Raw genomic sequence first — 14,049 nt, 5'->3', positions numbered from 1 at the left:
GGAAGGGGTTAACATCTAGGGTGATCAAAATGTTAAGTGTGTGCCTAGCCATGTGCTTGATGTACACTAGATGGTACTTTTACTATGGGAAGTAATGGATCATGTTCTCAGCTCTACAGAGAGAAACTATTCATGACTTTCCCCTGTCACAACAGTGCTATGGCTATATAAATATAGCCATAGCTCTGTCCTTCCTCCCTGACTGACGATCTGCAGGTGCCAGTGAGCAACTACTCACCAGGGCTTGCAGATCATTTTATGCTGTGACAATTCGCAGCTGAATACTTCCTCCGGCAGCGCACACTGTGTTGCAGAAATGTAAAATTACATTTATATATGTGATTTTGCACAGGAATGCCACCCTGTAGCAGTAAAACTGCTATAGGGCTGAGGGAAAGTAGTTAATCACATAGGGGCTGTTAATATGACATGCTACAAACACTCCTTACAAGATGGGTTGTCCAAGAAGCCTTTTCTTTTTGGCACTGTGGCTGGTGGTTGCACTCTGATGTTGTCTCATACAATGTAGAACCAGCAGTCCTGTATTGTACATAAGGACAGGTGAGGCCAAGCTCGACACATCAGAGAGAAGTGGGGAGTGTGGGAAGAGTGCTGGAGCATGGAAAAAGGTAAGTATTTATAGCTTATTTCTCTATTCCCAGACCTAACAGACAGTGCAGGAGGTCCCCAATGCAAGGGTATTTTTAAACAAATTCCGGATATCAGCTTTCAAAAAATGATGCACATCTATTAAAATGTGAATCATCTCCTAAGTCTATTGTTTAAGGTGATTAAAGTTACTTGTTGCCAGTGTGCAGCATTGTCTTCTTTTTTTGGAACTTGAATGGGTCACCAGCAGAACAGATGTTTGCAGGACGTGCTACAAAGCAGATGCCACTGGGCTTAAAGGAAAAGTATGGGCTTATTAAAAAAAAACAAACGACCATACTCACCTCCATGCTGTGATCAGCAACAATCAGTAGTCATGTGATCGCTTAATTCTCTGTCTTAGGGCCAGCATGCAGCGGTCCCATGCTGAGTATGGCTCTAATTGCACTGCACCTGTACCAAAAAGGTGCAGGACCCTTTTTTGGTCCGCACTAGAATCGGATACCATGGGTATTCACACCTATGCGATCCGATTTTGCACATCGCACCACATTTTGCGGACCGATTTTGGGGTGTTGTTAACATACACACCGGCAGCGGTTAGCATGAACGGGGTGCGATTGTGATGCGGTGCGGAATTCGCACAGAAAACACTGCGAATTCCGCACCGCATCAATGTGAACCCGAGCTAAGACAGAAAACTAAGTGATCACATGACTGCTGATTGCCAAGCTCTCAGTCTGCTCGCAGTGTCAGTCACCGCTTTCTGCTCTGTTTCTCCAGTGCTCACTGGAGCAGCAGACTGCAGAGGGAGCAGGTATGGCTAGCTCCAGCTCTCTGCCACCTCTGAAAGGTGAATCCACCTGTCAATCAGGCAGCCAGGTGGATCCTGACAATATTGCTGGGATTCTTCCTGAGCCTGGCACAGCTCTGGCATGTCAGCTGAAAGCAGCAATAGCCCTCTAGAGCAGTGGTCGGCAAGCCGCGGCTCGCGAGCCACATGCGGCTCTTTACACAAGCTAATGCGGCTCTTCTGTGTGCCGGGCGCCCGCTCCCCTCCCTCCTCTCGGGCGGCCGCCCCAAAAATTAGGACCTTTTAATCCGGCCCGCGGATGTGGCTGTCAGGATGTGTGTAGGTGGGGCAGCGTGACGAGCGTGAGGGGAGCTAGGCTCCTCTCACAGTCCGCCCTGAAGACCGGAACGGCGCGGGAAAACGGCGAGAGGAACGCGCGGAGCAAAGGTAAGTGAATTGACACAGGGGGACTTGGGGACTTAATATGGAGAATGAATTACTATGGGGGATGAATTACTATATGGGGGATGAATTACTATGGGGGATGAATTACTATATGGGGGATGAATTACTATGGGGGATGAATTACTATGGGGGATGAATTACTATATGGGGGATGAATTACTATATGGGGGGTGAATTACTATATGGGGGATGAATTACTATGGGGGATGAATTACTATATGGGGGATGTATTACTATGGGGGATGAATTACTATGGGGGATGAATTACTATATGGGGGATGAATTACTATGGGGAATGAATTACTATATGGGGGATGAATTACTATAGGGGGGATGAATTACTATAGGGGGGATGAATTACTATATGGGGGATGAATTACTATGGGGGATGAATTACTATATGGGGGATGAATTACTATGGGGGAGGAATTACTATATGGGGGATGAATTACTATGGGGGATGAATTACTATATGGGGGATGAATTACTATATGAGGGATGAATTACTATATGGGGGATGAATTACTATGGGGGATGAATTACTATAGGGGGGATGAATTACTATATGGGGGATGAATTACTATATGGGGGATGAATTACTATGGGGGATGAATTACTATATGGGGGATGAATTACTATGGGGGATGAATTACTATGGGGGATGAATTACTATATGGGGGATGAATTACTATGGGGGATGAATTACTATAAAAACTTATTGAAACTAAAAACAGTGTACCATCCTATGTATTTTCAGTTTTAAAAATGTGGCTCTCAAAATAAATTTCAATTGTGGTTTTGGCGAGATTTGGCTCAGTTGAAAAAAAAGGTTGCCCACCACTGCTCTAGAGGTTCACTCTGGGTCACAAGCTTTTGTCATACTTCTCTTTTAAGCCTATACTATTTCATATTACAATGATTATTTCTTTCCAAACACTCTTAGTATGATTTGCTGAAATATATTTATAGGTGTTATTTTTGATCTTAGCATTTTCCTTAATTTGTGTATTCATTTTAATGCTCAAATTAAACGTTTGGGCTTGTTCACACTGTGCAGAGACATGCATTTTTTTGTAACACAGGTCTCTTCAAGGATACAAAGAAAATTTTTTTCTATGTGCCCTGTTCACACCACAATGATGTTGTCATATGAGTTTTTTTTTCTGTGCAGAAAAAATGCGTACAGTACATGTGGCATATTTCTGCACAGAAAAGATGAGCACATAACACTAGTGTTGTGGTGTGAACAGGGGCGGACTGACCATTTGTAAACTCGGGCACTGCCCGAGGGCCCGGGGTCAGTAGGGGGCCCCATGAGATGCCCCTGGTACCTTTTTCATAGGCTTTTTTGAGTTTGGGCAAGGACACAGGGGCCCCATGATCCCCTATTGTCCAGGGGCCCCATGAGTTTTCAGTCCGCCCCTGGGTGTGAATGAGGCATAAAGAAAACATACATGTAGAAAAGCGCACATTTCTGCACATGGTGTGCAAAAAGGCAGAATATTGCTTAATTTTTTTTTCTGCCAACATTTTATCAACATTATCAATCTCCTATTTTCTCTACTCTATACCTAAGTTTTTTAAACTCTCTAAAGTAATTTTATCTAACTGTAAAATTTACCATGGAATTTTTTGTGTGATAAAAGCACATACCTTTATATCCTAGTATGGAAACTGTGATGGTGAGTAAGGCACATAGAATATACAGCAAAATGATCGAAAATTTCAGTGCCCAGTTATTTTTACACTTTGTACACTGGGTGCCTTCTTGTATACCTGCAAAATAAAAGTATACTTGTAACAATCTGAAAAAAAGGATAGTTCATTCTTTAATGGGATTTCCAGTGATCTAGTGCTACCTGTATTTCATTTAAAACACATGATTTTGAAATATGAATATCTATTTATATATACATTTATATCATTAGAGCCTTTTTAGTTAGTGATGACAAACTGTAGTGCAGCACTGAAATGCAGCTGGTCCCAAAACATTACACATTAATGACTTTTAACAATACATATACAACATTAAAGGTGATGCTTAGAATTGAGCACATGGTTGATGTGTGATCAACATAGACCAATAATTTGAAAGCTGAACCCAAAGTAATGAACTATATACACAGTTAATATAGATGCTGTCTTAACTTGTGTAGCCAGTTTTGTGACCCAGGTATCAGTTCCAGGCAGGATGGCCAGGTTGGTAACCTCACTTAACTTCTCTTTACTTAAAGCAGAACTTTACCTATAACAACCTGATAGTAAAAAAATCTTCTTTAGCAAGGAACATACATTCCACATTAATAATTATGCTACCAAAATGAGTGTGTGCTGTAAATTGCCTCCAGCATTGTTCTGTTTCTTCTTGCTGGAGGCTGCCATTTTGCTGAAGTCCAGAGCCCCTGAACTGAAGTACATCATAAAGTGTCACATTCCTGGAATGCCGGGAATGCTAATTATCACATTTGCTTGTGCTCTCAGCCAAACTGTCAAACCATCAAATGTCAGGTGCCATAACTGATCACATGTGCAGCACCATGGCAGTTGTAGATCAAACAGAAGCAGCTTTCTTGGCTGTAAAGGATAGGAGGGTTTATTTCCACTTCATGACTGTCAGCAGATCGGCCTCTACAGATTCAGCAGTGCCTAAAAATGCCTAAAAATGGCAACTGAGCATGTGCAGAGCGATGTGAGAGAGTGTATTGCTGGACTTTAAACAGTATAAACACTTATTTTTAATGTTTTACATAGCTATAAGGGGCCATCCTGAAGTGATCTAGCAGGATCTAATGTTTCCACTAAAGTTCCACTTTTACTTATGCAATAACACTAGTTCAGTCCAAGCTCGCCAGTTGCAAAATGAAGAAGTATGCTCTCTCCTCCTGCAATCAAGTTTGCAGTCTTAGCTAGACAACACTGTGTTGGTCAGTGGATGGTAAAATTACAGCTTTTTCTCCCTAGAGTTCAGCTTTTAGGAAATAAGATATAGTACATCAAAAGCATGAAAATTACAACCCATTCCAAACAAGGCATGTGAATAGCCCCCTCCTAAATACAATCAATATGATTTTATATTCTTTTTTTATTGTATTCTTTAATTTCAGATATAGAAAACAAGTGGCTACTGTACTCAGCTGTCTGAGATCAGATTATTAGAACAAAGTTGCTAGTGCACAATGGGTTATGCAGATGACACAATACTCATGAATCATATTAGCCAGGGGTGTCCACAAAAGGTCACCTACTATAAATCTGTAGATATTCACTTGACTTTCACCATAGATGGAAGTTAGGTAAGGTGATGTGGATGAATCATTATGTGGATTCTCCAAATGTATCGTTTATTGTGGTATTTCACAAAGACTATTATTTTGTAAATTTATTCTAGCAAGCCTCTTTTGCTGATAATTCATTTCTATGTGTAAGCAGTGTGATTTGGCAGAGCATCACTGCAACAGACTAGAAACTAATTAAAATGATTAGTTGCTGCTTCATAAAGTAGCGAGGCATAGAAAACGCAGTGAAATTAATGATGAATCAGTCATTGTCTGCCTTGTTACAAATGAAAAGTTGGTGCAAGAATAGATATGTGAGTAATTTAGCTGTGCTTGAAGTCATTAGAGCAAGAGTCATTGTGGTTGTTAGTAGACCCTGATAACACAGGTTAGTGCCAGGAGCTATCCAGCCTGATTAGTGCTGATGTCTAGTGGCTCTATGCACACTTGTCATGTGATAATTCTGGCTGACGGTGTGAGAATTAGGAGACAAACTGTGTAATTACATTATAGATTTTCCTGTCCCTGGCCTCCCGGCAGCTACAAGACTTCCACTTCAACATAAATTACGATATAATAGCACACTGTGTGCTCTACTATCCACATAGAATTTGTATCTCAGCGTGTTGTACATATACCCCAAGTGGTACATCTGCTTCTAAAATTATTCTTTGTACAATATTTTAAAGGTTTTGCATACAATGCAGAATAAACTATATATAAAGCAAGCAGTTATATTTATGTGTACTTTAAGGGTTGCTATAAATAATTTTTAAAGTGATTGTGAACAATTTTTTTTTAAAATAACAAACATGTTATACTTACCTGCTCTGTGCAATGGTTTTAAATAGAGCAGCCCCAATCCTCTTCTTCTGGGGTTCTCTGCCAATGCTCTTGGTTCCTCCTGCCTTTCAAGTGCCCTCCTAGCAAGCTGCTTGCTATGGTGCACTCGTGTGGGCTCGATTCCCAGCCACACTGTGTGTTTCTATTGACACAGTGTGTCTCAGCCCCGCTCCCTCAACACTGGATTCAATTGACAGTAGCAGGAGCCAAAGGCTGACACTGGTCTTACTGAGTCCAATGAGGAGGGAGCGAAAGAGAGCTGCTCTTGGGCACAGTGCTGGATCCAGATCAAGCTTGTATAAGTATTTGGGGGGGGGGGGGGTACCTAAAAAGAGGTACCTAAAAGGTTTTTTACATTAAAGCAGAGCATGATAAAAAAAAACCTTTAGCCTTTACAACCACTTTAAGGCTTCTATTACAAAGTCTGATCTGGAGGACACATGGCAGGTCTATCACTGGCTGATGGTCTATTGGAATTTTATCATTTTTGAATATGATATGCATGCACTTGGCGAATACATAATGGGAGAATTACTGAAAGAGGGCTTTTTTTTCACCCTTGTTAATCTTGCTGTAAACATTCTGGGGGTGATTTACTAAATCTGGTGCACTCAGAATCTGGTGTAGCTGTGCATGGTTGTCGATCAGCTTCTAACTTCACCTTATTCTGGAACTACACTGCATCTGACAGCCACAATCCAAAAGCACTATTTAATTCATTTTTAATATTCAAAGCAAATAAAAATCACTTTGAACCCCCCCCGGCTTTTATGGCCATGGCCATATTGAGTAAGGGCAAATTAATAATGTAGCATTTATTTCCTGGAATCCCTTAGCTCAGTTGTGCAGGCAGGACGGTGTGTTTATCTGAGAAAACCCCTCCTTCCCTCCTGAAGACTCCTGGGATGTATGACATCATTTGCCTACGTCTTGAAACCAGAAAGTAACTGAGGGAATGTAAAAAAAAATAATACAATGTAATACAAAAAAAAAGTAAATATGATATACTTTTGTATCTAATTACTAATGCTAACAGCAAATGTACTAAAATAGTCAATGTTGATTGAGAGAGTGAAGTTCCACTTTAAGCTTTGACAAAAAAAACCTGGAAGCTGATTGGATTCTGTGTAGCGTTGCATCCGATTTTGTACTCTCCGGTTTTAGTAAATAACTCCCTATGTATTCCAGAAAAAGTCCTCCTTTTTTCGGCATCACAATTCTATTATTCATAACTTAAAGAGGTTTTTCTGTCTCCCCACCAAAATACAAATACTGTAGTTGCTGGTTTTTAATAAAAGGACACTTACCTGTCCAGGGATCCAGCACTGTCCTCACTTGGGCCTGTTCTTTGCCGGCCTTCAGGTCCCCAACGCTGACATGCTAACTGTGGGAAGCCAGCTGTGACTCCATGCAGCTTCACAGCTGGCTTCCCACTGCGCATGCATGAGCCACGCTGCATATTCTGAATGGTCCCACAAACTCTTGAGCATGGTGATGTTTCCCAAGAGGCTGCAGGTGGAGGGTGGGGGGGACTTCCACTCAGATCGCCTAGGTGGAAGTGGGAATGAGTACCTTTAAAAAAAACAGGTATCCCCTCCCCCTCAAAAAAGATAATGTGCCAAAAGTTGAAGGGGAGAGAGTTGGGGACAGAAAAGCAGAACTTCCCTTTAGGGGTGAACTTCACTTGTGGTACCAGAGTGTCGCAATGACTGCAGTGGTAATCTAATCACAGGTACTCGGCACTAGCAGCCAGGAAGTAATAAAAAGGCACGAGTAAAGAAGATCCTCCTTTTCACTACAGTTCCTACACTATAATTTCCTAGCCAACAGGCCAGGACCCAAACTGAGAAGCAGGCACATAATGAACTTTTTCTTTTTTGTTTGGTTACATCTGTTACATCTGTTCGTGTCCGAGCAGCCAACTGGAATTAATACCAGCCAGCAAATATTTTTAAACATGCCAGCCAATCTGGCAAGTGACAAAGAGTCTCAAGGCCTGTTGTTTAATAGAGTACTAGTCTACAGGTCTTAAAAGCAAAAAGAGAGCATTAACCCAAGCCAGCTAAATATACACATATTTTATTGTCTTTACTATTAAAATCTGAATATTATATTCACGAGTCACTGACTATAATGAAGCTAACAGTCTACATTCCATAATACATTTGAACACTTCATCTATGGATTTTTTGGTATGAGGTAATTTACCCAATAGCATCATTTTAGATTGTGGAAGGAAACCAGAAAGGACTGGCATCATAGAAAGCAAATAGAAGACTTCGGGGTCATTTCAGTGAGGTAAATAGACTGTTCACTTTGCAAGGGATGTTGCACTTTACAGGGGAATGAACCCCACAGCATAATTGATGTGGGGAACTTTGATTCTGCAAAGAATACACAATCATGTGCAAAGAAAAAAAAACAAAAGTAAATTTTTGGTCACACATAATTGGATGATGAAACTCGGCTACTTCACCTTATTCACTAAGCCGCGAGGACAATTCTCTTGCAAAGTGCAACCTCCTTTGCAAAGTGAACAGTCAATTTGTCCTAAGTAAATCCACCCCAATGCCACTCTAATCACAAAAATGAATTATGTTGCCTCTACATATACTTTATTTAGTATTTCATATTATGTGTTACATATAAACGGTGTCCAGCAAAAATTATACAATCCTTCCCCCATTTGGTCATAGTCTAGTGTCATCTCTAGAACTCCTGGGGTAAACACAAGGCAAGCTTATATATTCTATGCAGATGTGGTCCTAGGTCCAGTGTTTATTGTATTAAGTGCTAACCTCTACCTCCATGTGGCATCCTTTAGTAAGGCTTCTGGATTCCCAGGGAGGTATGTCAGTTTTGTGGTCTACCAGAGATGTATATATAATATGTTATGTTTTGTTATATTTTATTATGTCATGGGTCAATCAGTAGAAGAGCTTTCTTGTAACTACAGGGTTAATTTTCATTAAAAATCATATTTGGGTGCCTTCCCTTGGGGTTCCTGAGATACAAATCTGAATTAGCTTGGTATGACTATTCAAAGCTATGGGGGCCAACATCATAGAACTGTTGCCTTGTAACTGTCAGGCCCTGTAATCAGTGCCAAAAACCCTTACGTTTCTGTCGATACCCCCAGGGTCAATGAAATGCAAATTAATTGAATATCAGTTCAATCCTCTGAATCATTTGTTGCAATTCTCTCCGGGTACCAGAAATGGTATTGTGTTAATGAAATACATGATTAGCTTATGGTCATTTTATTGTTGGTAAATATAACTGATTAACATCAGATATATAATACTATATACTGTATATTATTTATTATAAGTAGAACATTCTTAAGCTACGGTATGTAAATGAAAATGATCTTGTATGGAAAAATGTGTGCATCACACAACATATCATTATTCATCATTAACCACTTGCCCTTCAGGGGGTTTACCCCTTTCCTGACCAGGCCATTTTTTGCATTACTAATACTTTAACAGACAATTGCGCGGTCATGCAATGCTGCACCCAAATTAAATTTATGTCCTTTTTTCCCACGAATAGAGCTTTCTTTCGATGTTATTTGATTGCCTGTGTGGTTTTTATTTTTTGCGCTATGAAAAAAAAAGACTGACAACTTTGAGAAAAAACTATATTTTTGACTTTTTGTTATTAAACATGTCCACTAAAAAATTAATTGGTTTATGTGAACGTTATAGCGTTTACAAATGGCGGCATATATACTGGGATTTTTTTTTAATTTTTACTAGTAATGGCGGTGGTCAACGAATTATAATGGGACTGCGGCAGGGATTCTGATACTAGGGGGAACTGACTTGGTGTCACTGACATCCCCAGTAACACCAATACAGTGATCAGTGCTAATAAAAAGCACTGACACTGTGCTAATATCACTGGGCAGGAAGGGGTTAACACGTGGGGCGATCAAAGGGTTAACTGTGTGCTGTTTTACTGTGTGCTGTGCTAGTGCTTTCCACTGTAAGCACACTGCTTTGTATGGCTCTGCCATGCAGAGCCATGCAAAGCAGTGTGCAGGAGCTGACAGGGGAGAGAACTGTATTGTTTACATACAGTTCTCTCCCTCCGTCGGTAATGCTCCTCGATCACCGGTGCCTGCGAGTAAACACCGTCCAGGATTGACAGCCAAGGCCGCGAATAGCGCGCCTCCTACAAATGCAAAATCACATATATATATATACGTGATTTATGCACCCGTGCCACGGGAAGCGGTTAATCAACTGCACATTAAATAAAAATACAAAATAATTATTGAATAAACAAGAACAAACTATAACAGTTACATATAGGGAAACAACCACAAGATGCAGGTCAGACAGGAATGAGAATTGACGAAAAGATGCAATGCTGGGCCACGGAACATACAGCAGGGTGGGGCTAAATAGTCCCCCAGCAGCCAGCCTCAGCTGAGAAACACCTACTGCTACAAGGCTCCCTTGTAACTGAATTTGATTGACAGCAGTTGGAGCCACTGGCTCCAGCTACTCTCAGAGTCCAGTAATGAGAGAGTGAGAGAAGTGCACTATGGTGACACTGTACTGCTAGGGTGACAGTATGTAAAAAAAAAACATACATACTAATATTATAAAAATAAAATAAAAATGTAAAAATTTTTTTTTTGAAAAATTCAAATTTTTGGTTATAAACTAATTTGGGTTATTTTTTTTTTACTAAAAACATAGCTGACAACATTTTGGCCAATGAAGAAAGACTATTTATTTGCAAAATTTTATAAGAAAAACACTTTTATTTTAAAATGTTTGGACTTTTTCATTTATATAGCAAAAAAAAAAAATCCCAGTGGTGAACAAATACCACCAAAATAAACTTAAATCTGTCTCAAAAAAAGCTACAAAATTCATATGGGTACAGTGTTGCCTGACCACGCAACTGTCATTCAAAGTGTGATAGCACTGAAAGCTGAAAATTGGCCTGGACAGGAGGGGGGTGAAAGTGTCCGGACTTGAAGTTGTTAAAGATGTTAGGATGACACCACTGGACAATGCAGCAGAGCCTGCTTTCTTGTGTGTACAGAATAATAGCAAATTAACATTGAGTTCTGGGCAACTATACTAGTAATACTGTATTTTAATGTTTTATTGAATTAAAGCAAGCCAAAAAAAATTCTAGTTTTGATTAAAGTTTGTGATAAAAAAGAACTCCTATCAAGTTTTTACTATGAACTGAAGTTCTTCCATTAGACTTGCTAACAATGGTTTCACCAGAAAGGAAGTGATGAAAAATGTGCAACGAGGACAGAAATAAAAATCTGGCAGGGGTTACAGTTTTCTCTTAGTGTACAAAGCATTATTTTCTGTGTTGCTGCTATCTGTGAAAGTGAAGCCCCTGATAGCAGTAACAATGTGACGGGGTTCTAACCCTTCCAGGCTAAGAACAACGTTTTGGCTTGACATATATTTTTTAAGCCCATCTTGTATAAAGCTGAGTTTTAGCTTTCCCAAGAGTTAAACAATTCAAAGTAAAGATCTAAAAGACAACTATTTTCCATGAAACTTTGTTGAAGAAAGAAAATACCTTCTCGATGTTCTTTACACAAAACTTAATTATAACATCTGCTTTCCATCACGATTTTCATCACGGTCTCTGACTCATTAAGCCAACCAAAAGCACATGTTTAGATCCTGCGGAGGAATCCATCCTATGCAATTTACAGGACTGTGGTGACCTTCAGCATACTAAATGTTTTAGAAACATGCCAAGAATTTAATTTCAGAAGTAAACTTTGCTGCTACAGCTAATTATTCAACTCATACCTATAAAAAAACTGTGAATAACACACAATTCACTTGGGAACCAAGTTGTGACACTTCAAAATGACCAAATGAAAAATTCAGCATTGTTATGTGAAGTAAAGATCTCCAAAAATTCCCATTTATTTTCACTCAGACAAAGCCAAAACCAAGGTTTTGTTAGATCCCATCCCTACTTTATTAGTTTAGACTAAAGAGTCTCAGTTTTGCATATATCAATATATTTTAAATTAACTGTGTCAAAGGGTTGTATAAGTTGGATTAAAGTATATGTCAACCCTCACCTTGTAAAACAACACATTCAGTTTAAAATAGAAATGAAAGGCAAAACATTTGTGCATATATATAAAAAACATTATAATTCCCCCCCCCCTTTTTATAAGTGATCACATTCCTTCTGTTCTCAGCTGCATAATGACCTCAGAGAGTTGAGGGAGCAGAAACAGCAGTACATTGATCTTCCCAGTGAATGGCTGTGCAGGGGGCATGTCAGCACAGCTAGAAAACTGACCACGCTGTACTTTCATGCCTAGCTTGGTCAGTTTTTATTACGAAAGCAGAGGAATTGTCAGGTACTGTATATCACACAAAGGAAGCAATACAAAGAGAACGGGATACTTTTTCATACAAGTACATGGTATAACAGGCACTTATCAATATGAAATGTTGGTTTTACATATTGTTTAAGAGCAAATAAGAAAAGAGAGCAGAAATATGCATGTGCTGGTGAAAAAAACCAACCAGTCAGCAACTGTCTTTCACCCTAGGTTCACATCTGTGCGGGTGGTCCCACTGCGGATCCAAAACGAAAATCCGTGCAGCCACACCACCCGCACAGAGAAATGCGGACCCGCGGGCGGGTGCCATTAGTTTTAATGGCATGCCGCCCGCACTGGAAAACGCAACCATACTGGGAACCGAGGTTCTCGTGCGGGCTGCATTTTCCAAAGAAGTGCAGGGACTTTTTCCCTGCTTGTCATGGGCACGGGAGTCCATTCAAATGAATGTGCTCTTGTGCCTGTGCAAAACGCGGCCCGCACGGCCGCATAAATGTGAACCGGGGGTCAGTGTTATGATGGAAAAGAAAGGTGTCTTGTTGCTATTGAATGTGACACTTTGTACATCATCAGAGCTTTTTTGTACATCCCACAAGCACGATTTCAGATGAAGCCAAACAAAAACATATGGATCACCTAGCAGCTCTGTAAAATTAAAAAGCAGCTCTGGCTTTTATACTCACCAGATCTCTGGAGCTGTCCGCTGCAGACTCACTGGTCCAGCAATGCAGCACCACTTAATAAAGCGGAGTTCCACTCACCCTGTCAAAAAATAAAAGTCAGCAGCTACAAAAACTGTAGCTGCTGACTTTAAAAAAACAGCCACTTACCTGTCCCCCGGTCCCATGGTGTGTCCCCCGCAGCCCGTTTCACCAGCCGTCCTGTATTCCAGGTACCGGCATCTTCAGTGTGGGCACCCGGCTGTGATAGCTTGCGGCTTCACAGCCTGGTACCCACTGCGCATGCGCGAGTAGTGCTGCGCTTCATGAATGGTCCTGTAGTCTTCTGGGACCTGTCACGTGTCCCAAAAGACTATAGGGAGGGAGGGAGGACACTTTCAGCTTCCGATCACCTAGGAGATCGGACTGGAAGTGGGAGCGGGTACCTGTCAAATTCGGGTACCCGCTCTCCCCCGCCCCCCAAAAGTGCCAATCCTTAATGGAAAGCAGGGGAGCAGTCCTTAAAGCTGAACTTCCCCTTTTGGGTGGAGCTCCGCTTTAATGACAGCCAGCATCATTCAACCTACTTTCTGTTAGCCTGGGGCATCAAGGCCACATCCTGCACTCACAGGAGAAGGCTACAGAGAGCAATGACACATCATGAGGCAGCATTAGGAATTACCCACTGCCAAAGGAAGAACAATGTGAAGAGCACCTTCTACTTGGCTGGATCAAAAAAAACTAGGGATGGGCCAGCAGGGAGGAAGAGGAGAACAAGGGGATCCAAGACATCCTAGAGTTGGGCAGAGTGTTATTTTTTCATATCTGTCTCCCTTATCCCTCTACTACCAACATTTAAAGCAGTTGTGTCAAACTGGTGGTTTTTGGGTCCCATATGGCCCTCTCACTCCTACTTTGCTTTTGAGTTATTAAAGTGGTTGTAAAGGCTAAACTGTGCATGAAGTTAAAAAACCTTCTGTGTGCAGCAGTGCCCCCAGCCCCCCTAATACTTACCTGAGCCTCATCACAATCCAGCAATGTGAATGA

General features: G+C 40.8%; 1 protein-coding gene across 1 annotated transcript in view; it reads right to left on the bottom strand.

Moving 5' to 3' along the window:
• COLEC12 (collectin subfamily member 12) overlaps window positions 1-14,049 on the bottom strand; it is a 177,986-nt gene that overhangs the window by 29,272 nt on the left and 134,665 nt on the right. The window contains exon 3 of the mRNA XM_089678284.1: window positions 3,521-3,643. Within this exon, the coding sequence (XP_089534410.1) occupies window positions 3,521-3,643 (123 nt within the window). The remainder of the gene's footprint in view (window positions 1-3,520; window positions 3,644-14,049) is intronic.

This window comes from Staurois parvus, unplaced genomic scaffold (genome assembly GCF_062004578.1).
Source record: "Staurois parvus isolate SC_StPar_1 unplaced genomic scaffold, SC_StPar_1.0 ptg000015l, whole genome shotgun sequence".
Classification (NCBI taxonomy): domain Eukaryota; kingdom Metazoa; phylum Chordata; class Amphibia; order Anura; family Ranidae; genus Staurois; species Staurois parvus.
Note: the sequence above shows the minus strand (reverse complement) of the source record. Positions and strands in the feature narration are given on the sequence as shown.